This window comes from Centrocercus urophasianus, unplaced genomic scaffold (assembly GCF_019232065.1).
Source record: "Centrocercus urophasianus isolate 14NV4802_14NV808 unplaced genomic scaffold, USGS_Curo_1.0 seq_29, whole genome shotgun sequence".
NCBI classification, from domain to species: domain Eukaryota; kingdom Metazoa; phylum Chordata; class Aves; order Galliformes; family Phasianidae; genus Centrocercus; species Centrocercus urophasianus.
The window spans coordinates 7490571-7514303 of NW_024884855.1; the positions used below are offsets into that span (position 1 = coordinate 7490571).

The 23733-nt window shown below is 55.8% G+C and overlaps 4 protein-coding genes across 7 annotated transcripts; 1 reads left to right on the forward strand and 3 right to left on the reverse strand.

The window, feature by feature from the left end:
• Positions 1-299: 299 nt before the first annotated feature.
• On the reverse strand, positions 300-5274 carry LOC122165008 (mesothelin-like protein). The gene is made up of 12 exons (XM_042827548.1): positions 5250-5274; positions 4923-4954; positions 4574-4623; positions 4051-4200; positions 3888-3982; positions 3437-3792; positions 3160-3315; positions 2840-2973; positions 2494-2624; positions 2249-2343; positions 1054-1966; positions 300-382 (listed from the first exon to the last, which is right to left on the reverse strand). Exons 1-12 carry the CDS (start codon positions 5272-5274, stop codon positions 300-302), a joined length of 2220 nt encoding a protein of 739 aa, XP_042683482.1.
• A 2540-nt stretch (positions 5275-7814) lies between these two features.
• RPUSD1 (RNA pseudouridine synthase domain containing 1) lies at positions 7815-10046 on the reverse strand. The gene is made up of 5 exons (XM_042827892.1): positions 9801-10046; positions 9599-9722; positions 9411-9513; positions 9240-9341; positions 7815-9008 (listed from the first exon to the last, which is right to left on the reverse strand). The coding sequence occupies exons 1-5, from the start codon at positions 9980-9982 to the stop codon at positions 8608-8610; spliced, it is 912 nt and encodes a 303-aa protein (XP_042683826.1). The 5' UTR covers positions 9983-10046; the 3' UTR covers positions 7815-8607.
• A 310-nt stretch (positions 10047-10356) lies between these two features.
• On the forward strand, positions 10357-21376 carry CHTF18 (chromosome transmission fidelity factor 18). 3 transcript variants are annotated; one of them, XM_042828274.1, is made up of 22 exons: positions 10357-10455; positions 10889-11056; positions 11178-11319; positions 11428-11617; positions 11701-11784; positions 11879-11931; positions 12098-12224; positions 12378-12590; positions 13627-13724; positions 13800-13923; positions 14349-14482; positions 14956-15049; positions 15125-15223; positions 15684-15814; positions 16222-16384; positions 16512-16736; positions 16827-16976; positions 17483-17613; positions 18929-19073; positions 20071-20181; positions 20892-20949; positions 21106-21376. In XM_042828274.1, the coding sequence occupies exons 1-22, from the start codon at positions 10380-10382 to the stop codon at positions 21240-21242; spliced, it is 2853 nt and encodes a 950-aa protein (XP_042684208.1). In that variant the 5' UTR covers positions 10357-10379; the 3' UTR covers positions 21243-21376. The 3 variants fall into 3 exon arrangements, with proteins under 3 accessions (XP_042684208.1, XP_042684209.1, XP_042684211.1); XM_042828275.1 differs by having other exon boundaries at positions 11428-11455; XM_042828277.1 differs by lacking the exon at positions 10889-11056.
• A 4-nt stretch (positions 21377-21380) lies between these two features.
• On the reverse strand, positions 21381-23129 carry GNG13 (G protein subunit gamma 13). Of its 2 annotated transcripts, none has more exons than XM_042828278.1 (3): positions 23089-23129; positions 22016-22134; positions 21381-21866 (listed from the first exon to the last, which is right to left on the reverse strand). In XM_042828278.1, exons 2-3 carry the CDS (start codon positions 22111-22113, stop codon positions 21761-21763), a joined length of 204 nt encoding a protein of 67 aa, XP_042684212.1. In that variant the 5' UTR covers positions 22114-22134; positions 23089-23129; the 3' UTR covers positions 21381-21760. The 2 variants fall into 2 exon arrangements, with proteins under 2 accessions (XP_042684212.1, XP_042684213.1); XM_042828279.1 differs by lacking the exon at positions 23089-23129 and adding an exon at positions 22235-22248.
• Positions 23130-23733: the final 604 nt, after the last annotated feature.

The window sequence follows — 23733 nt, forward strand, 5'->3', positions numbered from 1 at the left end:
GTAGAACTGTGCCCACTGTCAGCATTAAAATAGTGCTGGATCAGCCAATATTAACTGATAATTGTATAGAGCAGCTAGCTAGTGAAGTACCTGCTGGGCTGCTTTGGGATGGAAAATCATCTGTCCTCATTTCACTTTCCAGATTCAAAACAAAATGAGCTTTCCTTGCTGGAATCAAAAGGACAAACTCTTCTCCTTCCCTGGGTTTCTACTTTTCAGGCAGAAATTTGCCAGCATCGTTTTGCAGGATGATGAATGTGGGAGGAGGGATTCGGGAGCGCAGTGCTGGAGGTGCAGTGTCAGAGAAGCCCTTGCAGCAGGGATATTGCCATGGCTGTGGTCAGTATGTGGAGTAAGCATGAGGACACCCTGGATCCTGAGCCTAGAGAACAGAGATGAGAAAGGATTGAGTTATCCACACAAACAGCACATGTGTGCACTTGGGGCAGGAGAGTTGCTTTGGGGTTTGGATGCCCTGGGGGTCTGTGTGTGTGTGACATTGGCCAGACCCTGCACCTTCAGGCACTGCTCTGCATCCTGTCTACAAAAATCACCTTGTATCACAGTCAGGAGAACTGAGTCTGCTCTTATTTTTTCTAGTGCAGAAGTAAACCTGAGTCAGTAAAGGTATGAGAGCCTGGGATACAGGACTATAGACTTTAGGGCTTTCACTATTCAAAAGCAGTATGTGCAGTTAAAATATGGAACTCTTAAGTCCTTTGTGAAAAACAGTGCAGCACATTGACGTTGATGGGTTTACTCCAGCTTTTTTGCAGAGTGGATGAGAGCTGCTGTGCACTCAAAGTGTGATGAGGCACCGTAAGCTATAGCTTGCAACACTTGCAGGATCTGAAGGCAGCATGCTGCAGAACAGCTGTTGTCAGGTCCTGTGCAGGTACAGTGCTACCTGACACGCTGTAACTACCTGGGGTTTCTTGTGCATAGCATGCCACTATTGAATGTAGCCAGGAAAAAAGCAGATCAGCTGCTGCTTGTTGGTGAGACTTTTGCCCCCATGTTGGCCCCTCAGCCTTTCCCAGTTCCCAACCTTACCAGATTCAGGTTGCAGATTAATGTATCCACCAGGAGGAGGTCTGGGTGTCTCTGGCACATCTACTGGTGCTTTCTTGGTGATCTCTCTGCTGGAGGTGGTGGAAGAGGGGTCGAGAGGTGCTGGAGGAGCACCAGTCTTGCAAATGATTGCTGTAGGCTTGCTGGTTGAAGAGCTGATACTTTGGGTGGAGGCAGTGATGTTGTTAAGTGGGGTGGTGGGCTTGTGGGAGAGGGGATTCATTTCTGTGGCTGTGGTGGCAGCAGGCACAGAGGTGGGCTTTGGGACAAGGGCACAGGGGGAGCTTGGGGTGGTGGTGTTACAGGGGGCAGGAGCTGGACCGGTGGTACCTCCCAGTGCTGGGGACACCGGTGGGGTCCCAGTGCTGCGGATGGTGCCTGTGGGATTGGGAACATCAGTGCTGGTGGTGGCACTGTGTGTGACAGCTGGGGGTGGGATAGAGCTGGGAGAGGTGGCCCTGGGGCTGACAGCAGTGAGGATGGTGGTGAGGAGGGTGGAAGCAGGGGATTTGGAGGTGGTGGGTTGGTGGATGAAGCATGGGGTGATGGCGCTGGGGGCTGGGGTGGAGGTGATGGTGGTGACAGCAGTGCTGGGCTGGGCGGTGTATGGGAAGGTTGGGCTTGCAGTATTTGGGGTGGGGGCCTCGGGGCTGGTGTTTGGATTAGTGGGGTGGCTGCTGGTGGCTATAGGGGTGGGGGCAGCAGTGAGGGGGGAAGGGGTGGTTGTGGGGGGAGGCTCCCACATCCCCCCTTGCAGGCCGATTCCCAGGATTTGGTCCAGTTCCTGTTGGGACTGTTTCTTGACCCAGCACATCACAGCAGTCTGATTTTCAGCTCCCTTCAGTTGTTGGATGTTTGCCCCCAGCAAATTTTTGACATCCAGAACGCTGAGTTTCTGCAATGCACGTATGACAGCTTTGGTCAGGCTCATAGCTGACACTGCCTGAAAATGCTTTTTTAAAGGGTATGCAGAATGAGTAATAACTTATGAAAGAAAATTTTAGAAGGTTAAAAGTAGAGATTTGGTGATCTGATGACACTGAAGTCTTGAACCCACAGCTCAGCTCTCAACTTAGAATGATAGAATGGCATGGGTTGCAAGGGACCACAAAGATCACCTAGTTCCAACCCCCCTGCCATGGGAATAACAGCAGTACACAGCACAGCAGGAACATACCTGCAGTTCATTGGGATTTAGGGCAAGAAAGGTGTCAATGTCCATGTTGACGCCATTTTCAGCCAAGTCCTTCAGGTCTTCTGCTGGAGCTCCACCTTGAAGAAAGCACCCAGGGCACCTGAAGTCATGTGAACACTTCCAACACTGAGGGAAGGGCTTTGCTGGCTGTTGGATGGTTCTTGACTATGGCCAGCCTTCCAGCCAAGGAAGACATCTCTACAGAAAGTGAAGGCTGAAGCACCTACCCAGATATGGCCGCATCTGGAGGTAATACACCTTGGTGCCAGCCTGGCTGGCAAAAGCCTGCTGGGCTTTGCTGTAGAATTGGTCCTTTTTGTTTTGAGAGCAGGAAGAAATGTCCAGTACTCCAGCGCTCCTGAGGGACGGGAGGTTTGGAGGTCAGAGCAGGGGGTGCCACCCAAAGCCCTTCCAATGGCCAAGGGGATGTGTGATTTATCCCCCACCCATGTCACTGGCGGCCCAGAGTGGGACACGACCATTGCAGAGCCAGGTAGACCTGCTATCCCCTGCTCTCTTCCCATGACCCAGGCATCCTGCAGGATGGATGAGCATCCCTATAGAGTGATTTACCCAATTGCTTCTGGAGGTATTTTCTCAATCTGCTCCTCGTTCAGGTCACACAGGAAAATCCCACCAATTTGCTGAAGCAAGGGCCCTGTTAGGTTGCCCCCCAACTCCAGGAACCTTGTGATCAGCTGCTGCTTCTGGAAAACACAGTTCATGCACCGCATGCTTCGAGAAGAGGAAAATGTATTTGGCAGAAACGCACTACAAAACCCCTGTGCCTTGGGCTCCAGGAGATGGGGGGGTGAGCTCCTGTGGGCACAGACACGAGCTCAGAGCAGCCCTCGTTTGGGCTCTCCTGCATCTGTCCCTGTGCCCCTCGGTACCTGGGCACTGCTCCATTTGCCATCTGAGGGGTTGAGCAGGGCGCACAGTGTGTCTGCTGAGGTCACCTGCCACTGGCTGAGCTCCTGCACTGTGTAGAGGCGGGACAGCGGCCCCAGCCTCCGGAGCTGGGCATCTGGCATCCCGGTGGGGTACACCTGCACTCAGCAAAGAGGGGTGGGGAAGGCAGGGATGCTTGTGGTGTCTATATTAAAGTAAGAATTGACTTCCCCATCCCAAATAGTTGCACCACTGCTCGTGCCCTGGTTCACCCCTTACCTCCTGTAGCCTTTTTTTCAGCACCCAGAGATACTCGGTGGTGAGTGGCTGCTCCAGCACATGTTCTAGGTCTGTTTGCAGAACGTTGTCGCTCAGGCAGAGGTAGAACTGCTCGGGACTTTCATAGTCGAGGAGCAGGATGCTCTCAGAGAGCACACGGGTGGTGATGGGCTCCTGCATGCAGCCTGCAGGCGGGGAGGGTGCATTTGGGGCTGGCATCTCTTGGTCTGCGCTCCGCTTTGGTCGGGGGTGTGATGCTGCTGCCATGGCTGTCAGCAGGGTCAGGGACTGCTGCCGCTGCTCCCATCCCTGGGTGCTGTAGGTGGCTGCGATGCTCCTGGCAAATGCCTCCCGTGCTGCCTGCCAGGGAGGGCAGAGGAATCTGAGTTCCTCAGGATGCTGGGCCCCATGCCTGTGGGCTGGCCCGACATATGGGCCATTTAGGGTTGACTCACCTTATCCACCAAGCTCAGCGTGGTCTGGTTCAAAGCCAGTGCAAGTGGCCCCAAATGTTGCAAAGTCTCCAAATCCCAGCCTGAAGGATGTCTGCAAAAAGCACAGCTCAGCATTCTGAAGGGAACACCTCCCCTCCTGCCCACCGCTGGGCTCCTTACCCATATACTGTACTGCCCCTGAGGAGCACAGCATTGACAGCATCCTGCTGGGCACCCGTCAGCATGGGGCAGAGTTTCAGGTGCTCCAGGATACTGGGGTGCAAAGCAATGATGGTGCCTGGTTCCATGGTGCACACCAGCACCCCGAGGCTGTGACAAAGGAGGTGGATGACAAAGAGATGGGTGACAAATGAAGCATGGCAGAACGCAGGCATGAATGTGCCCTAGGGCAGTGGCAATGCCCTGGGCTTAGAGTAAGACAGAAGCCAGTGGAGCCCAGATTTGGAGTCCAGAATCTCCCATTGTATCTGTGCCAGCCCCATAAAAAGAGAATTTTTGTTTTGTTTGTGCTACAACAGAAGAGGATAAGGCTGAAACCCAACCTGCCACCAGAACTGGCTGCGCCAGGCTTTAAATCTTCCCCAGCCCAGTGCCAGTCACAGAGCCCATGATGCACATGGGAAGAAACACAACGCCCAAAGCAAACAACACTTCTGCACTCTGTGCTGGGGTCGGCACTCACTCAGCATATGGCTCCGTGGCAGCGAGGATGGCACCGAGGAGGAGAGTGGCCTGGGGGGAATTATGGAATCATAGAATCATTCAGACCTCTTGCATCCCAAGCCCAATCCCAACCCATCCCACCATGCCCACCAACCCACGTCCCTCAGTGCCACTTCTCCATGGTTCTGGAGCACCTCCAGGGATGGTGACCCCACCACTTCCCTGGGCAGCAGTGCCAGTGCCCAACTGTTCTTTCAGAGATGAAATTGTCCCTGATGTGCAGTAAAGGAGAGCAGGTGGACATCAGCCCCAAACTCTGCTTAAAGCCCTGTTGGTTTGGAGCCATTTATCAATGCTCAGTGACTCACCAATGCTGCCTGCATGAGGGCAACAGGAAATCCTGCAACAAAATGAAATGGTGTTGTGAAAAGTTCAGCAGTGTGCATACAGGGGCTGTGCTGGAGCAGCTCCAGCTTTCAGCCTGGGGAAGTTTTCTTTGTCAATTGAATAACATTTGGTAAATGCTGTGTGAAGAGAGCGGAGTTCTTAACCACCCTGCAGCCCAACCTGGACACCATGGAGATGAGCTTAGAGGGAGAGCAGTGATGCCCCAGAGCTGGGAGAAGTGCGTGTGCCCATTCCCAGCACAGTGCCAGCTGTGGGCTGGGAGCAGGTCTGGGGGCAGAGGGACTCACGGAGGGTAGAGGCTGCCCACACCATGCTGCCTGTGCTGGGAGTCTGGTGCTGGGTGCCTCCTTGTGCTGCTGGAGCTGGAGCTCAGCCTGGTGCTGCCCACGCAGGGTGCTGAGTCCTGCAGAGCAGAGGACAGGCTTCACTCCATGCCCATTGATAACGTGGGCTCTGTGATGAGTTCTCTTGCACTGGGACCCCTCAGATGCACACCAATAGAATGGTGAGCAGTTCCACCAAGGATTCACCCCCTGTACCCCAACCCCACTGTTATAAACCCCCCTAGAAAATAAATCCTTGCTCCAGAACCCAGATCACCACCATGCAGAACAATTGGGGTCACTGCAAATCATTTCCCCACTAAGTCCCATCCCGTTCCACCATCCCACCCAGCTCTGGCCACCCTCTGCCCACGGCTTTGTCACCTACCTGCACCTGCAGTCGCCTGCAGCCAGGGATGAGCAGAGGGAGCGGAGCAGCACGGCCCTTATCTGTGTGGGGTGGGGATGGGGCTGCAGGATGGGTTGTGACGGAAGCAGTTTCTCAACTCTGTTTTGTAAAGTCTCTCTCTCTCTCTCTCTCTCTCTCTCTCTCTTTTTTTTTTTTTAATGTAAAGGGTCACTTTGAACTTGGAGGCCAGGGAATGACAGCTGCTGGTTCTGCAGCTCCTCATGAGGACAGAGTGCCCCCCAGCCAGTGAGAGCCCTTTGAGTTACCTGGGAATGCATCCCATGGGCAGTCTGTTTCCTTCCTTACGGTTTTATGAGTGCCTGTTGTGATGCCATCCAGCACATACTGGGAGAGAAAGGATTTAAAAATAAGGAAGGGAGACCAAGGGGACACAGCACAAACCCAGATGGTGACGATGATGCTGGGAACCCAATGCGTGCTATGTGCCTTGTGCTGAGCCCTGGCAGGAGAGAGCTGGGGGACAGCAATGTGGGAGCTCTGCCAGTCTCTCGCCCTTGTTCTGGGGTGCCACTGAGGGGTGGTAGCCACAGGCACCCTACTCAGAGCTCACACCCAGCCCCAAAACTGCCTTAGGGTCCATCACAGGAAGTGGCCCCTGGTATTTTCTGGGGGTCCTTTGGATGTTGGTGGCAGTGAGGTGGGGACACTGCATGCCACCCAGCTGTGGGGATGCTCCTGGGCAGCTGCTGTGTAACCCTTAAAACCTTCACAGCCTGAAGGATGCACACAAACCCTTTGTTCTTTGTTTTTCCACCCATGCCAACCTCAGCAATGGTGTTAAAGTGCCATTAAGAAATGGTGCTTGTCCCTACAACCACAATGCAGGGCTGCACTGCTCCCACCCGTCCTCATCAGAGAGCTCTGAACTCTGCAGGAATTTGGAGGAACTTTTCCTCCACTTCTGCTGCTTTGTTTTGGAACAGTCCCAGCCGCTGGCGCTGTCACTGCCCTCTGGCTGACATCAAGGTATGGCTTTGGTGCTGTGCTGTCAGGGGAGGAGAGGGGCTGAGCCCCCCCAAGGCATGCACACAGAGGGGATGGAGTATTGGGTGACATCTGAAGCCCCAACCCTCCCCCACCTCATGGCCTCAGGGACTTGGGAGCTCAACCAATGCCAATGTCAAGGGAAGTATGAACGGGGTGGAATCGGGGTAATGGGGATGGAAAATGTCCCCAGGGCAGAACTGTGTAAGAGAGGACCATGAACCCTATGGGGACACAGCATGGGACAGGTGAGAGGTGACCGAGGTTTGGGGAAGGGCTGGGCTGTGGCATCTGCCCCACAAACCTTCACTACCAGCACAGGGTCACCGATCGGGATGGCTGTGGGATGGATGACCCTGCTGGTTTCAGCTGTGGGGTTTCAGCTGGATAAGGATGAGAGTGTGATGATGACACAACAGGTTGGGTTGGCCGAGTTGGAGTGTGGGGCTGTCTTGCTGGACCGGTTCGGGCTCATTCCTACCAGCCCCAGTCCGTGGCATTGCATTGGCCCCACAGTGACTGGGGCAGCACTGAGAGAAGGAAGAACCACAGAGGAAGAGTATCAGGAAGAGATGGTTTACTATGGCAATGCCCACAAATACACAATAAATAAGGGTTGTTACCAGGGGTACAGAGACCACGAAACACACAAATACCCAAACATGACCCCTCCCAAGCTTTCACGTGCACAAAGTGGATCTACACAAAATGCAGCGAACGCCGCGTGGAGGTGATGTGGGCAGCGCTGCCCGTGGGCAATAGCTTTAGGGTTGGCTCCTGCAATATCACTCAAAGTGCAACACAGTGCGGGATTGTGGGACGCAGTGCTCCAGCTGTGACCATCCCCATGGCACAGTGTCCACACGCTGCCACTGCAGTTGAGGGCACAGTGTCCCCAGCGTGTGGCCGCAGCCACATGCGGATGTTCCTGCACAGATGGGGCGCATCCCAGCTCTGATGCAGCAAATGTCACCCGTAATCTTTCGGCCTTTCGGCACATCCCTGACAGTAATTCTTTGGCAAACACTCAGTGCTGTTAATTTACAGCTTCGGGAGTGCCTGTGGCTGCCTGCGCTCCCTGGGCACACCTGGAGGTGGGGATGGGCCCTGGTGGGGAGGAGCCAGCCCTGCTGATCCCCAGAGCCCCTGCCACCCCCCTGTCTGTCCTCTGATCCATCTCAGCAGAGCTGCCTCCACACCTAGGAAAAAAGGGAGATGCTAGTAAAAGGAGAATCTATTTAAAAAAGCGTGGGGATGCTGGCTGCTTTAATACAAGGTAAGTACTAAAAATACGTGCATCTCTGGGACCATCAGAACTGCTAAAAGACGAGATTTGTTCCATAGAAATCTGAAAAAAAGCTTTAAAATCTCTTCATACCAATTTGCTCATCTTCAACAAACCTTTAAAAACAAGTAGATAGGTGGCGAGGCTGTGCCGCAGTCCCAGCTCACGGGCAATAAGCAAGGAGGGGTCATCCCACCTCCTGCACTGAGGACTGCGGTGGGATGGAGCAGTGGACACAGAGCCCACGGAGGGCACACTGAGCACCCAAGTGCTGTGGGACTGTGGGTGCACCCAGCACACTCATGGCACAGCCACGCTGCCCCGGCATAGGGACGCAAAGCTCCAGGGTCACTCTAAGCTGGTGCATGGCACACTGACTGCTGCTGTGGCACACAATTAGGAAAGGGGCATCCGGTGGCCAAGTGGGTGATGGGCACGGTAAAAAAAGAAACCAATCCTAATTGCTGCTAAAAACTGCCTAATCCCAGACCCAGAGGTGAGGGAAACCACAACCTATGGAGAGTGTGGATGTGGAGTTAGTGCTGGGCTCTGGGGGTAGGCTGCCAGAACCCATCAGACAACTATGGAGCAAAGGGTTGGGAACGTGTGGAAATGGCCGGCGCTCACTCCAGAGCCCACTCAGCCAACCACTGCTCGCACTGCACACGCTGCTCCTCCAGCTCCAGGCTCTTGGCTTTGCTCAGTGCCTCCTCTTCTTTATCCCCAGGCACGGCTTGCTGGCTTTGCCCTACGTCCCCCTTCTGCACTGCCTTGTCCTTCAGCTCCTGGATGGTCTCGTCCAGGCGGCGCACAATGTGCTGCGGCACCCAGTTGCCATCCATGGCTGTGACAAAGGGGTCAGGCGTGCAGACCTCGATGAGCTCCTTGCTGGTGGGGATGCGCAGGTAGTAGGCGTGCAGCATCATGCGGTATGGACTGCTGTCCTTCTTGTGGCTGTACGTAAAGTCCCCCACGATGGCGTGGCCGATGGCACTGCAGTGAACCCGGAGCTGATGGGTGCGCCCTGGGAGGGAGCAGTAACTGGGGCTACAGGGTTTCACCAAACCCCCCCTTGGCATCCCCATGATGGTCCCTCTAATTGGTGTCTCTCCAGTTGGAGAACTCAAGTCCATGAGCTCAGCTTCAGTCAGCCCCTCCTGGACTGCTTTGCACCACCAATACCCAGGGCTGCAAGCACAGATCCCACCCTGAGCTATGGACACATGCACCACGTGAGCCCCCCCCAGAGCCCCACCTGTCAGCGGCTGCAGCAGTACTTTGGTCACAGGATCTCCGCTGTAAGACCCGTGCTCGAGCACAATCAGCTCCGACTGACACGGCTTGGGGTTTTCACAGCCTGCAACAAGATCCAGGGGTCAGCCCTGCCCAGCTCCCCGGGTTCAAGCAGGGCGCGCGTGCTGCTCACCCTCTGTCCCCTCAATGCACATCATGTGGGTCATGCCCTCTGCTGTGTTCTTGCCGATGGCATAGCGGATCGTCATGTGGCTCTGGTCAACGTGACCCCTCACCTACAGGAGACAAAACTGGATTGCAGGGCAAGCCCAGGCTCACTCCCTTCCACCCCCCAGCTTGTACGGGTAGCGCTGAGCTCACCAGGGCCAGGTAGGCTTTGGTCACCAGGCGGTCCTTGAAGCACTTGTAGGCGCTTCCTGCCGCCGCTTTGTTGAGCGCGACGCAGAGGGCCCCGCTGGTGGAAAAGTCGAGCTGGTGGCAGAACCTGGAGCAGAGGGACGTGAGGGAGCACCGCGGCCGCTCGGCCACCGATGCACGGCCCGGCCCGCGGCTGGGGGCTCACCTGAAGCCGTAGTATGTGTCGGGGTCTGCCAGCTCGGGGAAGCGGTGCTTCAACTGGCTCTGCAGGGTCAGCGTCTCGTACCACATCTTGCTGTCGATGCGGATGTCCCAGTGCTTGTTGACCACGATGAAGTCAGGGCTCTGGTACAGGATGCAGAGGTTGTCGATGGTGCCCGGCTCCATGGCGAGCGCCCTGCGGGGACAGCGGCGGGGCTGGGGCCGGATGGGCCGGATGGGCCGGGGCTGACCGCGCATCGCAGCCCCGCATCGCTCGCTCCCGCGGCCCCGCGCAGCCCTCCCGGAGCCCCACGCCCCGGCCCCGCTCCCGGCCCACCTACGGCGCGGCCCCGGCTCCGCCGGGCGGAGCGCAGCGGCCGCAACGCGTCACCTCGGCGCCAGCCGCGGATCGCCCCGCAGCCAATCAGCGCGTCCACCGCTTGCTGACATTCTCCTCGCATCCAATCAGCGCGCACGCAGCTTGCTGAGCCGCGCCCCACAGCCAATCAGCGTTAGCCCTTCCGATCGGCGCGGCGGGCGGAAGCTCGGGCTCGCGGGGTGGCTCCGGTGCGCGGCGCTGCTGATGGAGAGCCCTGGGGACGAGGATGACTTCAACGAGCGGTTCGCCGCCGAGCTGGAGGTTCTGGCCGAGCTGGAAGGTGCGCGGGGATGGCCGGGCCTGTTCGATGCTGCTGGGAGCGGGTGGGCGCAGCCGGGGGTTGGGGTCGTGCGCTGCTGCCGGGGGGAGCCACGGGGGAGGGCCGGGAGCTGTGCCGACCGGCTCGGAGAGGAGGCGGCTCGGGGATCCCACCCGTGACTGTAAGTGTGGAACCAGGCTCTGTTCGGTGGTGAGAGCGGAAGCGCTGGGAACGAACCGGAGTGCAGGAGGTCCCATCAGGCAGCAGTGCTGTGCTGTGCGAGTGAGAAAGCACAGGGACCCAGGGAGGCTGTGGGTTCTTCTTGAAGATTTAACTATAACCCTTACCCTAAACCCACCTGGCCCCCTGCTCTGATTGTCTCTGCTGCAGTAGGGTGGCACTGAAGGCACCCGGAGGTCCCTTCCCACCTCTACCACCCTGCACTCTCTTCCAGATTACCCATCCCCTCCTGGCCCCAAAGTCTCCAAGTTCCGCAGCAGGAAGCAGCCACAGGAGGAGGCTGGCCTGGCTGTGGGACCCAGTGCCAGGAAGAGGAGCCAGGAATGTGCCCTGCACGCATCCCCACTGCCCTCACTGCCTGCAAAGTCCCCTGTGGCCCTCAGTAAGGTTTTGCTGCACTGGTGATGTGAGCACTCTGTGGCTCCCTGCTGCATCCCAGCTTGCTCTGGGCTTTGCTCTGTGCCGTGTCTCTCATCTTTCTCCCACCTCTGTGTCTCGTGCAGCTCCAAAGCCAAAAAGGCAACGGCTGGAAGCTGTGAAGAAGCTGAACTTTGGTGGGGATGGTGAGCTGGACGCAGATGTCCTCCAGGATGCTGTCTCGCTTGTGCCTGGCTCAGCGTCACCCCGTGGTCCCCGTGCTGCCAGGTTGGCCCTGTGTCTCTGTGTCACTGAGCTTAGCATCTGCCTACCGATGCTGCGGGATCTCCATGGATGGGATTTGATTGCTCCTTCTCTCACCCTCTGATGAAATAGCCTGGCATTTCCCAGCCCAGAGCTGGAGGTGAGCGGCCTGGGTCCCCTGCAGAGCTCACCACCCACTGAGAACCCAAAGCGTGTCCTCAAGCGCCCGCCTGTCCTGGGGGACTACATCAATGTGACATCCAGTGAGGGCACCAGGGTCTTCATGGCAGTGAAGGACGATCCCTCCCAGATAGGGATGGAGGTGAGGGGACCTCCATCCAGTTCAGGAGCTCTGATGGTACATGGAACATGTACTGAACATCAGCACTCTTCTGTTCCTCACAGCTCTGTGATTCTGTGGGCTGGAACCGGCCACTCCATCTGCTGGGAGTCCCCTTCTCCTACCTGAAGGAACAAGTGTATGAAGAGGTATTGCTCCTTTCTGACAGCCCCTGGCCCCACTCACCCATCATCATGGGTTGGTGGGGCGTTCCTCACCCCTCTCACCCTATTTGTGCCCCAGCATCGGAGGAGAGCTGTGGAAGCATCACAGCAGTTGACGGAGATAATAAACAGGTGAGGTCTGGGCAGCTCCTGTCCTCACCACGCTCTCGGTTGTGAGATGCTGCAGTGGGTCTGGATGTGGGATCCGTATCTGCCTGCAGCATTCTTGCCTGGAAGACACGGGGTGAGCTCCCAGCTCTGCCTCCTTCTGCCACATGGCTTGTGTTCACACTTTTAGCTCCTTGGAGACCAGTGATGAGGCCACAGAGCAGCCTGGGGACATGATTGAGGAGGAGCCTACTCCCCATTGCCTCTGGGTGGACAAGTTTGCTCCCCGACGCTACATAGAGCTGCTCAGTGATGATGTGAGCTACTGGGGTCAGCGGGATTTGGGGGGATGTTTGCTTTATTCCTTAATGCTGTGGGTGGTTGGGTTGGGTTTGCCATTTCATCCAGCCCTTGGCCCAGAACCTTGTGAGGTTCATTGGTGATGGCTCTTATTCTTGTTTGCTGCTCAGTACACAAACCGCTGCCTGCTGAAGTGGCTGAAGCTTTGGGACACAGTGGTCTTTGGTAAGGAGAAGCCTGTGAAGAAGGCAAAGCCTGGGGCTGAGGCTCACCCCTCGTTCAAGCAGCCCAAGGAACCGCAGAACAAGTGGAAAACAAAGGCACAGCTCACAGAGGAGATCCTGGAGGCTGAGCTGGACCAGCACAAGAGACCCAAGTACAAGGTGAGCGGGGCAGGGCACAGAGCACATCCACATAGTGTCCCCCAGACCCCAGCACTGGAGAGGAGCAGTGTCTGTCCTTTCTCTTCCAGTACAGATCCAGGAGAAATCTTCTTCTATGTCTCCCATTTAAAAATACGCCGTGTTTTTTTACTGTTTTTTGTTTAATCTTTTGTTTCAGTTGAGTAATATGTTAACCACGTGTAGCAGAAATGCTAAGTCATGGCCTGAAACAGTGATTGAGCACCTGGTGGGAAGGCAGGGTCAACCCAGGAGAGCTCAGGTGCATGCAATGTACCTGAGTGACTGGAAGGGGTAGAGCCAGGATCCACCCCCTTCCAAGGCTTCATTTAAGGGTTGGCAGTGGTGGTGAGGATATCTGTTGCTAGAAGTCCCTACCTCCCTGAGGCCTTTCAGAAGTAAGCAGCTCTTTTCCTTCATTTCTGTATCTGTGGCTTCTGTATTTGGTCTTGTTCTCATTTGCTGTAGATGAAGACTTTGCTACCCTGCTGTTATCATCTTATTATAGCATCACACCAGGGGAGGGGAACAGGGCCAGCCATATTGAATGGACTGGTAGAGGAAAGAAGCCCCAGCCTTTCAGAGGTTGGACTTTACTTCATTCACTATGGACAAACATGGTATGGCTTTGGGCAAGTGCTTCTGCACTCAGAAAAGAGCAGGAATGCTGAAAGAGCAAAAGAAGCAGAGATAACAGGCCATTTTACAGCTTTGCTGCATTTGGTGAAAGGTTATTTAAAAAAAAACAGGGAAGCAAAAACAGATAGTAGGAAGTCGGAAGTCTCATGGGAGTATAATTCTTCAAGGGGTTTTGTGCACCTTTTTCTATTGTCCTATAAATATACGGATAGGCACGAGTGATGCCAGCTGGGACAGCTGTCACTTCTGGGAGCTCCTGCTCTATTTTTCCCTCCCATGGTGACCTTCTCCCAGCATCTCTACAACCAGGGCTAAAGGCAGAGCTGTCCTCCTGGCACTGTGGTTGCTCCATGCCTCCCCATGCCCTCTCACCCTGCAGGTGGCCCTGCTGTGTGGTCCGCCCGGCCTGGGGAAGACAACGCTGGCACATGTCATTGCACAGCATGCAGGGTATAATGTGGTGGAGATGAATGCAAGGTGAGATGAATACCAGTATGACCCTGTGAGGACGGTCACGCTGGAGTGGCACTGAGCTGAGTTGGTGTCCCACAGTGATGACCGCAGCCCAGAGACCTTCAAGACACGCATTGAAGCTGCCACCCAGATGAAGTCAGTGCTGGGTGCTGAGGAGAAACCCAACTGCCTGATCATCGACGAGATCGACGGCGCGCCCACTGTGAGTCCTCGCCTGGGCTTATGTCTTTGAATCACAGTGTGGTTGGGTTGGAAGGGACCCCAAAGCCCCCCTGCCATGGGCTGTGTGCTCTTCACCAGCTCAGGTTGCCCTGGGTCTAGCTGTGGCCTGGGGCAACCACGACTCTAGGCAGCCTGTGCCTCCTCTCTATTGATGCAGCCAGGGTAACTATTGGCCCATAGTTGGCTTCTCATCCATTGAACTCCCAAGTCCTACCCTGCAGGGCTGCTTCCTATGAATTCTTTTCCTGGGATTGCCCTGACCTAAGTGCAGCACCATGTCCTTGGCTGTGTAGAACTTCATTAAGTTCATATGGGCCCATTTCTCAAGTTTACATCTGGCCACCATTTGCTTAATTATTACTCTAAACAGCAAGCACTTGCTTCTGTCCCTTCATTTCTCCCAAGGCCTCCATCACTGTGCTGCTGAACATCATCAACAGCAAGGAACCTGAGGGTGAGGCGGCTGCAAGCGGAGGGCGACGGAGAAGGCGAGAGGGCAGCCTGCTGCTGCGGCCTGTCATCTGCATCTGCAATGACCAGTGCGTGTCAGGAGAGAAGCTGGGACACCTGCCCTAAGGGTGGCTCATGTGTCATAGAATCTTGGAATGGTTGGGCAGGGAGGAACCTTAAAGATCATAGAGCCATAGGGTGGTTGGGTTGGAAGTGACTTTATTAGAACTGTAGAACGATTGGGTTGAAGGGATCCTAAAGATCATAGGACTGTAGGGTGGTTGGCTTGGAAGGGAGCTTGTTAAAACCATGGACTCGTTGGATTGAAAGAGGCCTTGTAGATCATTAAATCATAGAACCATAGCATGGTTGGGTTGGAAGGGACCTCGCAGCCCCCCCAGCCACAACCCTCTGCCATAGGCTGGCTGCCCTCACCTTTTGCCCCACTCCCTCAACCTCAGCTCAGGCTGCCCATCCATGGCCTCAGGCACCTCCAGGGACAGGGAGCCCACAGCTCTAGGCAGCAGTGCCAGCCCCTCACCACCCTCTGTCCCTGTGCCAGGTATGTCCCTGCGCTCCGACCACTGCGGCAGCAGGCATTCCTGCTCAGCTTCCCCCGGACAGCCCCGTCCCGGCTGGCCCAGCGCCTTGGGGAGGTATGGATTAGCCCCAGCACTGCCCCCTGCATGGCTGCGTGGCCAGGAGCAGTGCTCAGTTCCCTTCTCCTACAGATTGCTCAGCAGCAGGGCATGAGGGCGGACATGGGAGCACTGCTGGCACTGTGTGAGAAAACAGAGAATGACATCCGCTCATGCATCAACACCCTGCAGGTATGTGTAGTGCCAGGGGCTGGGGGGAGGCAGCACAAGTGGTTGAAAGAACTGGTATGGTTCAGTCTGGAGAAGAGAAGGCTCAGAGGAGACCTTATGGCTCTCTACGACACCCCAAAAGGAGGTTGTGGCAAGGGCTGGTTGGCCTCTTCTCCCAGGTGACACCAATAGGGTTACAAGAGGGAATGGCTTTATGTAGTGCTAGGGGAGGTTCAGGTTGGATATTGGGCAACATCTCTGAAAGAGAGCGACTGGGCACTGGCACTGCTGCCCAAGGAAAGGGTGGGATCACCATCCCTGGAAGTGTTCTGGAACTGTGGGAAATGTGGCACAGAGGGATGTGGGGAGTGAGTGAATGAGTGTAGTGGGTTGGGTTGGTATTGGACTTGTGGATCTTAAGGGTCTTCCTCAACCACAATGATTCTGTGGTTGTATTATTTGTTTGTGTCTTGTGTTGCAGTTCCTGCACGGCCGAGGCCAGAAGGAGTTGGATGTGCGAATGGTGCAGACAATGAGGATTGGCCTGAAGGATCAGAACAAGGGACTCTTCTCCATCTGGCAGGAGATATTCCAGCTCCCACGAGTTCAAAGGTAAGAGGGGAATTTGTTGGCTGGCACATGCTGCACTGTGGGCTCTATTCAGAAGCTGCAGCAGAAAAGCCTGAAACATCCTGGAGGCCAGGCTCTGTCTCAGCAGATTTGTATGTTCCAGATGCACCTAGTAATTGGGCACAGGCTGCACAAGGAAGTGGTGGGGTCACCGTCCCTGCAGGTGCTCAAGAACTGTGGAGCTGTGGCACTGAGGGACATGGGTTGGTGGGGATGGGTTGGTGGTCAGACTTCGTAATCTTAGAGGGCTTTTCCAACCTTAAAGCAGCTGCCCCATACCAGCTCAGGGTGCCCAGGGCTACTAGTGCCTGGCCTTGGACACCCCTAGGGATGGGGCAGCCACAGCTATAGGCAGTCTGTGCTCACCCTGTCCCTCCTGCTCTCTGCAGGCACCACATAGGGATGGATCCTTCGCTGCCCAACCATCTGCTGGCGGATGAGGATGAACTATCACACCTTGGTGTGAGGACAGCCCTTACTGCCTCTTCTCACCGCTTCCACCGCGTCCTTCACCTCGCCAGCTCCTCGGGGGAGCAGGAGAAGCTTGCCCAGGTTGGAAAGCTGGGCATGCGATTTGTTTCCTTTACTGATTGGGGATGGGGTACAAGGTGCTGGGGCCGAGTTCAGTGGGATTTTCAAAATCCCATCGACTTTGATCCCACTGCCTGGCCACTTGCAGGGTCTCTATGAGAATTTCCTGAATATGAAGCTGAGGGACTCCAGTTTTGGCTCGGTGTGCCTAGCCCTGGAATGGCTGTGTTTCTCTGACATGCTGAGTAGGGCTGTGCTGCACAGGCAGAGCTTCCAGCTGATGCGCTACCTGCCCTTCCTGCCCGTGGCATTCCACCTGCTCTTTGCAGCCACCAGCATCCCCCGGCTCTCTTACCCCAGCAGCCATCATGAGGTGAGTACTAGGAATATGCAGTGCTGGTGGTGCTTCATTCCTCCTGGGGACGTGGCTGAGCCATTTCTTCTCTCCCATCCTTCTCTGTAGGCCCTAGCCAAGCTGAATCACATGCAGAACCTCATGGTGTCCATGGTGTCAGGGATCACACCCAGCGCCCGCAGCCGTGCTGGGCAGCAGTCTCTTGTTCTGGAGGTGCTCTGCCTGCTGCTGGATATCATCGCACCCAAGCTGCGGCCGGTGAGTGTTCCCCTGTGTTCTCTGTGAGTGGCTCCCAGCCTAGGATGTGCCCCTGTTCTGTGCAGCCAGGCAGGGCTGCTATATGCAATACTAAATCCCATATTAGGGGTTAGCATGAAATTGCAGAATTGGAGGGGAGGTGGCACTGGGACCCCCACACATGGGGTTAGGGGCTCGGTGTGAGTGAGGACTTTGGGGCCCCATGTTGGGTGCAGTCCTGTGCCTTTGCCCCATTGTACCTGTACCTCTGTGCGCGTCCCCCATGGGCTGCTGGAGGAGAATCCCCTGCTCTGCACCCTATTAAGTGTCCCAAATAGGAAGCAAAACTTCTCCCTGCTCTGATCTCTGTGGGTGTATAGGGAGCTAAACTTTCCTTCTTCCTACTGTGATCCTTGTGGGTATTCGTTGTCTGCTCTCATTCACTGAGACAAGAAGCTGCTGTGGGTTATCTTAATGCTGGGACACTGCTCAGGATGAGCTGTGCTCTCACCCCCTTGCTCCCCCAGGTGAACACACAGCTCTACAGCCTGAAGGAGAAGCAGCAGCTGGCAGCACTCATCAGCACTATGCTAGCCTATAACCTCACCTACCACCAGGAGCGCCTGCCTGAGGGCCAGTATGTCTACAAGCTCGACCCGTGAGTCCCAAGGGTTGGAAGAGGGTGTTTGGATTGAAAATAACCTTCATAGAGGATTTTGGGGCTGGTTTTTTTTGTTTTTTTTTTTTTAAAAGGAAAAGCCCTGTGCCCCCTGGGTTGGCTCAGAGCTGCTTCTGATGTGGTGTCTCCCCTGGGTCATTGGCAGGCTGGCGTCAAGGCAGGGCTGTGCTGCTGTTAATCAAGTTGGGAGAAAGGAGGCAGCTGTCCTTGGCTCTCAGCAGGGTGGTTGTAAGCTGGCAGTGGAGGGCCTGAGGCTGACAGCAAGAAACCCGGGGTGTCACAGGCCGGGAGCACCTGTGTGCTCAGTTAGCAAGGATGGGGTAGGCAGGGTGCTGTGGGTGCTGGCCCTGCTCCTGCAGGCTGCTGGGTGTTCACAGGGTGGGAGTTGAGTGGGGATGAAAATACAACTAGAAGCCTTGGGTTTATTTGCTGACTTTGTGTGTTCATAGCGTGACAGTGCCCTGCTCAACTCCTTGCTGTGCTGGACCCACAGAGCTGTACACGCTCCTGGGTTTTTGGTGACATAGCACAGACCTGACCGGAGCTGGGAGCAATGCTAATGTCTTCCTGCTACAAAGTTAATTACAAAATTAGCCTCTGTTAAATCAAGCAGCTGTATCTAATTAGAGAACAGTGAGGTTTTTTTTTTTCCCCCACAGAAATGCCCACAGGACTGCTGGGGTGGGGGCATGGCCTCCTTGTGCTGCCCACCTTGCACTGCTCAGCCCACCCCATGCTGTGTTGAGCAGAGCTGTTCTAGCAGCAACACCTCTTGTTTGCTCTGAGTTGTCACAAGTGCAAAGCCATCCGATGGCACGCTCAGCTCAGCGGAGTCTGCAGCTCATGGGAAGGGTTTCACTGCTGCTGGAGCCTGAGCTGCAGTGCTGTGACTTTGGCTTTCCCGTGGCAATCTGCTCAGCACAGAGCACTGTGTGATTTCCTGTTCCTGCACTAAAACCAAGCTGAAAAGCACATAATCTCCTCGGGATTGTCATTGAGCTGTGGGGCAGCACAGCTCTGCATGTCCTATGCTATTTGCTGGGTGTCTTTGCACATTGATGTTAACTGTGCTGACCTGGAGAGGGCAGCAATGGGGAAACTGAGTCATCTCCCCCACGCTGGGGTGGGGAGAGGACAGGGCTGGAAGTCAGATCTTGCTGTGTTTAAACCCCTCTGCAAAGGGATGGGGCAGCAAGTCCCACTGAGCTCAATCTGCCCTGTTGATTTGTGCGTTTGTGCCCAGTGTTGGTTCTTTGTTCACGAGGGACTGATGTTCTCCCCCTCCTCCCTGCAGGAACGTGGAGGATGTGTGCAGGTTCCCTGACCTGCCAGCCCGCAAGCAGCTCACCTACCAGGCCAAGCAGCTCATTGCCCATGAGATTGAGATGGAGAAGATGCGGAGGACTGAGGCAGTGCTGCAGGCGCGGAACCTCAGCGAGGTGGGGAGGGGAAGGGAGGGGGCTGCTGGGGGGTACAGCGCCTGCAGGTCCTGGCCTGGGGTGCAGGTGGGCAGTGGGATCATAAATAGGATTGTTAAGGTTGGAAAAGTCCTCCAAGATCATCGAGTCCAGCCATGAATCAAGTCCTTAGGGCTGTTGAGGGAATCCTCAAAAGCAGCAGAGACCTCAAAAGGAGTCTGGGGGTGGGCACAGCGGGAAGGTGTGTGGGGTTACGCAGTGCCTCTGCCCATGGATGGCAGCAGAGGTACAGCTGCAGGCTTTGTGCTCTGCACATGGAAATCCAGGATTAACCCCCCTGTCCCTCCCCCTCACCCCACATCTGCCGGGGGCTTGCAGGGCAGTACAGCAGCTAACCCAGAAACAGGACAAAAAGACCATTCTCTCAGAGTTAAATCTCAGAAACCCTCCCCTTTCTCAATCAGTGATGAGGAGGGAATTTCACTTTCCCTGCCTGTGCACATCTTCCCTGGCTTGCCTGGGCTCTGAGCACCTGATGGGGCTGTGGGCATTCCTGTTCAGTGCAGGCAATGTGACCAGGTGATATTTAGAGGTTCTTTCCAACTCGGCCCACGTAGCTCTGCCTGTCCTGCCTGGTGCCAGGGGATAATTGGTCCCTGGGAGACCCTTGTATGATTCTATGGTTCTTGTAGTTTCTTTGGGAACACCCGTGGCACAGAACCCTCTCTGGGGATTTCTTGTTTACATGGTGCCAACGTGCAGTCCCCATGCAGGATGCCCCAGGTGCTGCCTTGTGCTCATCTGGAGCTGAACCTGAAGACAGATCCTTCCCATGTCCTTGAGGTACTGCAAACCAGATAGGTGGCAAATTATAGACTCATAGTAAGCTTTTTATCCATAGCACACACAAAAAAGCACTTATCTGTAACACACACACACACACACACACACACTACTGAGGGCTTTTCCCTTTCCTGGGTACCTCCAGAGGCTGTGCTCAGAGCTCTTCTCCCTGCAGGAGCCAGCAGAAATGGGGGATGTGGAGATGGGGGCCGGAGGACCAGCAGCACCCCACAACCATCAGCAGCGCCTGGAGCACATCGTGAGGAGGGCAGCAGTGCAGGACAAGGTGAGGGGCTGTGACACCCCCAGGACACTCCTGCCCCATCTCCTTCCCTACCAACTTGTGCTGTGCCATTGTTCTTCCTCTCCGTTGCTGCTGTTTTGGTTCTTTTTTTCTTTTCTGTTTCTGTTAATAGAAGTGTTATAAAATAGCTGACAGTTGGGCACTCCTTGCAGAGAGAACTTAATTAGTGTTAGTGAGGGTGGAGTGGCCTTTACCTACCAGCAGCTCTGCAGCTGCCCTATGCCTGGAGATACTGGTGTCCTGCAGGGAGCTGTGGGCAGGTGGTGCAACCTATGTCTGCAAAGTCGAGAGGAGTTTGGGTGCCTTCAGTGCAGTCCAAAGCACCCAAATCCTTTGGGGTTGCAGATTGCCCTGCTGCAGCCAAGCCCTGTGCCACTGCCCCATGTCCTGGGCTGAACCTGGGGCTCTGCCCATCAGCAAAGCAAACATCGCAGTTTGTCTTTTCCTCCAGGTTTTTGAATGTTGTTTGCATTTTACCAAGGCCTTCCTGCAGGATTTGCATGCGGGTCCTGCCCCATGGCTTCCTCCCATCATGGGATTTTGGATGGATCAATGAGCAGCCTGCTGTGGGCAAGGAGAAGCTCCTGCAGCTGCGCTCTGCCTCACTCACTTCTCTTTGCCTATTTCTCTGTGTGCTTTGCACCCAGGCTCTATAGGGCAACCCTGACTGCTGCTGCTTCTGTTTTTTACAGCCTGAGACTGACTTCTTTGGGCGGCCAATCCCACGGCAGCAATCAGCTCCAGTCCCAGGTAGGTGGCAGAGGGATGGGGTGGTCCCTTGTACCACCCCCTACGCTGGGGTGGGGGAGCCCCACCTTGCACGAGGGGCTGTGTGGAGGGGGTGGGTGCAGCAGCATGAAGGTGCAATGGGAAAGGGCTTTGTCTCTGTGTCACCCTGCCCTGCAGAAGCTCAGCCCTCAGAGTGTGATGCCATCGAGAGCCAAATGGGCAAAGCGGTGGGGCGCAGTGATGTGTGGTTCCGCTTCAACGAGGGGGTGTCCAACGCTGTGCGGAGGAACCTCTACATCAGGGACCTGCTGTAGCAGTCAGGGTGACAGAGGGAATGGATGAGTTGACTTCTCACATGGGGTGAGGGATGGTGCTGATGTGTTTGGTTTTTTTTATATGTGTTGTTTAAATAATAAAGTATAAAACTTAATAAAATACGTCAATACGTCACGTTTATTTCATTTATAAACCCTTTGTTGGCAGATTGTGCCTGCTGTGCTGCAAAAAGCTTAGAGCCTACAGTATACAAAAAGAGCAGTGAAAAGCACTGAGAACGTTGTATAAAAGTTTTCTCCCTTTATGAGTACAGCACTTGCTCATGGGTGCAGAAGGGGTAGGACAAGAGGCAGCCCTCCCTGCCCCAGGGAATGTTTGCTATTGCCATCTCCCATGCATCCACCCCATGTATGCCTCCCCAGCTGCCCCTATAAAACCAAACACTTCTACTACTAAAATAATAAGACGAGATGAGGGTTGAGTGTTTCAGTTAGTCATATTAGGAAGCTAGCTAATAAAAAAGTGTACATTCAGTGTTAATGCACAGCACCTGCTCTCAGAGGATGCTGCATTTCCCTTTCTCCACCCAGGGGTTGTTCTTCATCAGCTCTGGGTTCAGGAAGGGGTCTTCAGGAATGCCATCCTCTATCCACTTCACAAACCTGCAGGGAGAGCACGGTGGTCACAGAGCCTTCCTTGGCCACCCCCCCCTTCCCTCCATGGCTTTGTGGCGGTGCTCAGCCCAGTATCCACATACTCTGCCCATCTCAGCCCCCATCACACCACCGCTCCCTGCCCTGTGCCCACTCACTCAGGTATCGTTTTGGAGGACATCTCCCGCTTGTAGGCCAGCTGGTACTTCAGGCTCTCCACCTCCTTCTTCCACTGGGGCAGGTCCCACTCATCCATGGCGCTGGGGCTCGGTCGGGGCTGGAAGGCAGAGCGTCCCCATGTTCCCCATCCCACCCACGGCCCCAAGAGCTTTTGGGAAGAGTTTGGTGCCTTGGCTGGAGGTGAGGGCTGTGCTTACCGTGGTGGCACAGGGACAAGTGCCTTGTGTGACATGGAGCCTGAGAGCTCACACTAACCCTGCCCTGAGAACTGCGCTGGATTTGCCTGCAATTTGAGTGCAAATAACAAACAGGCTGTCCAGGTGGGGGACATTGTTCTCATGCCATGGCCCTGAGTGAGGGCCAGGATGGATTTTGGCCACGCATGGCCCCACTGATGGCTCAGTTCCCCCCACCAGTGGAGCTCTATACATGTATGGCGGGGGTGCCTTGCAGCCCCCAGGCTGATAGATGGGGCCGCAATGGGATTCCCAAGTCTCAGCCTCACTCCTGGTGGCACCAAGCATCACTCAGAGACAACGGCCCTATGGATGTGGGGAGGGCTGGTGGGGTATGGGTAGCACTGAACGTCCTGCTGCACTGCATGGAGAGACTGACCCACAGCGGGGTGGGATAGGGATACTGAGGCACAGCATGAGCTGTGAGCACTGCCACGACTCCAGCTCCCTTCACCACCGCAGGGATGCATGGCACAAGAGGACGGCTCCTCCTGCCCATCCCCAACTATGACCCCAGCAACGCCGGGGCTGTGCCCTCTCCGGTAGCCCACAGTGAAGACCAAACCGGGGCCGACCCTCCGTCCATCCCTCATCCACCCCCATCCCAGCTCAGCCCCGCGCAGGGCACAGCTCAGCAGCTCCGTGTCTCCGCAGAGCATCCCTGGGAGAAACACTCGGCACAGCCGGGAGGAGGAGGATGAACCCAGTGCCCAGCAGCATCCCTGCTCTCCGGCCTTCCCACAGCTCTCCGGGATCACAACCGTCCCCATCCCCGCTCCATCCATCCCAGTGCCACGGCTCAGCCCTCCACTTACCTCGGCTGGAAGAGGTGGCAGAGGGCGCGGGGCTGCGTCTGTCCCCGCGGCTCAGCAAGCCGGGCTGGCCTCGCCTCCTGCTAGCTCTGCCCTCGCTGCTGTCAGCAAGCCCAAATCCTCTGTGTAATCTATTAATGCACGGCCGGTCCAGCTGCCTCCGACACGGCAAGAGCCGGATAATGAGAGCGTCCTCCCCCCTCCGCAGCTCCCGGGGGATTTGGCTCCGCTGGAACGTGAGCACCGCGGGGATGGAGAGGCAGCGTGTTGGTACCGGGGCTGCGGAGGCCGTATTGCCGAAATGGGGCTGTTAGGGGCGGGTGGGTCTCTTGGGGACGCGTGGAGAAAAGTGCTGGGACACAGCGGCACAGCAGGAGGGCTGCTCCTGTCTGCATCCCCACCAACAGCCCTTCCTGCATCCCTGCAATCACATCCCTGCCCAGATCTGATGTGTGCCCCTGTCACATCCCTGCCTGCATCCGAGCTCATGTCCCTCCACTGTTCCTGTCCAAGCTTTCCAAGGTGCCACCAGAAGGACCCCTCCTCCCCCTCCAGCCCCTCACCGTGGCTTTACCCCCGTGCTGCTCCTGGTTTCCTTGTTTTTCCTGCTCTCCTGGTGCTGGCAGGGAGCTGCAGGTGTTCACGGGG

Coding starts and splice junctions, on each gene's coding strand:
- LOC122165008 (XM_042827548.1), bottom strand. CDS start 5,274: ATGGTGTGGGCAGCCTCTACCCTCC. Junction 2,974..3,159: donor GCAAATGGAGCAGTGCCCAG/GTACCGAGGGGC, acceptor TGTGTTTTCCAG/AAGCAGCAGCTGATCACAAG. Junction 1,967..2,248: donor TAAATCCCAATGAACTGCAG/GTATGTTCCTGC, acceptor CGTGCATTGCAG/AAACTCAGCGTTCTGGATGT.
- RPUSD1 (XM_042827892.1), bottom strand. CDS start 9,982: ATGGAGCCGGGCACCATCGACAACCTCTGCATCCTGTACCAGAGCCCT. Junction 9,342..9,410: donor GTGCATTGAGGGGACAGAGG/GTGAGCAGCACG, acceptor ATCTTGTTGCAG/GCTGTGAAAACCCCAAGCCG. Junction 9,009..9,239: donor ACTGCTGCAGCCGCTGACAG/GTGGGGCTCTGG, acceptor GCTCCCTCCCAG/GGCGCACCCATCAGCTCCGG.
- CHTF18 (XM_042828274.1), top strand. CDS start 10,380: ATGGAGAGCCCTGGGGACGAGGATGACTTCAACGAGCGGTTCGCCGCC. Junction 11,320..11,427: donor CGTGGTCCCCGTGCTGCCAG/GTTGGCCCTGTG, acceptor CTGATGAAATAG/CCTGGCATTTCCCAGCCCAG. Junction 12,591..13,626: donor ACAAGAGACCCAAGTACAAG/GTGAGCGGGGCA, acceptor CTCACCCTGCAG/GTGGCCCTGCTGTGTGGTCC.
- GNG13 (XM_042828278.1), bottom strand. CDS start 22,113: ATGGATGAGTGGGACCTGCCCCAGTGGAAGAAGGAGGTGGAGAGCCTG. Junction 21,867..22,015: donor TCCTCCAAAACGATACCTGA/GTGAGTGGGCAC, acceptor CTCTCCCTGCAG/GTTTGTGAAGTGGATAGAGG.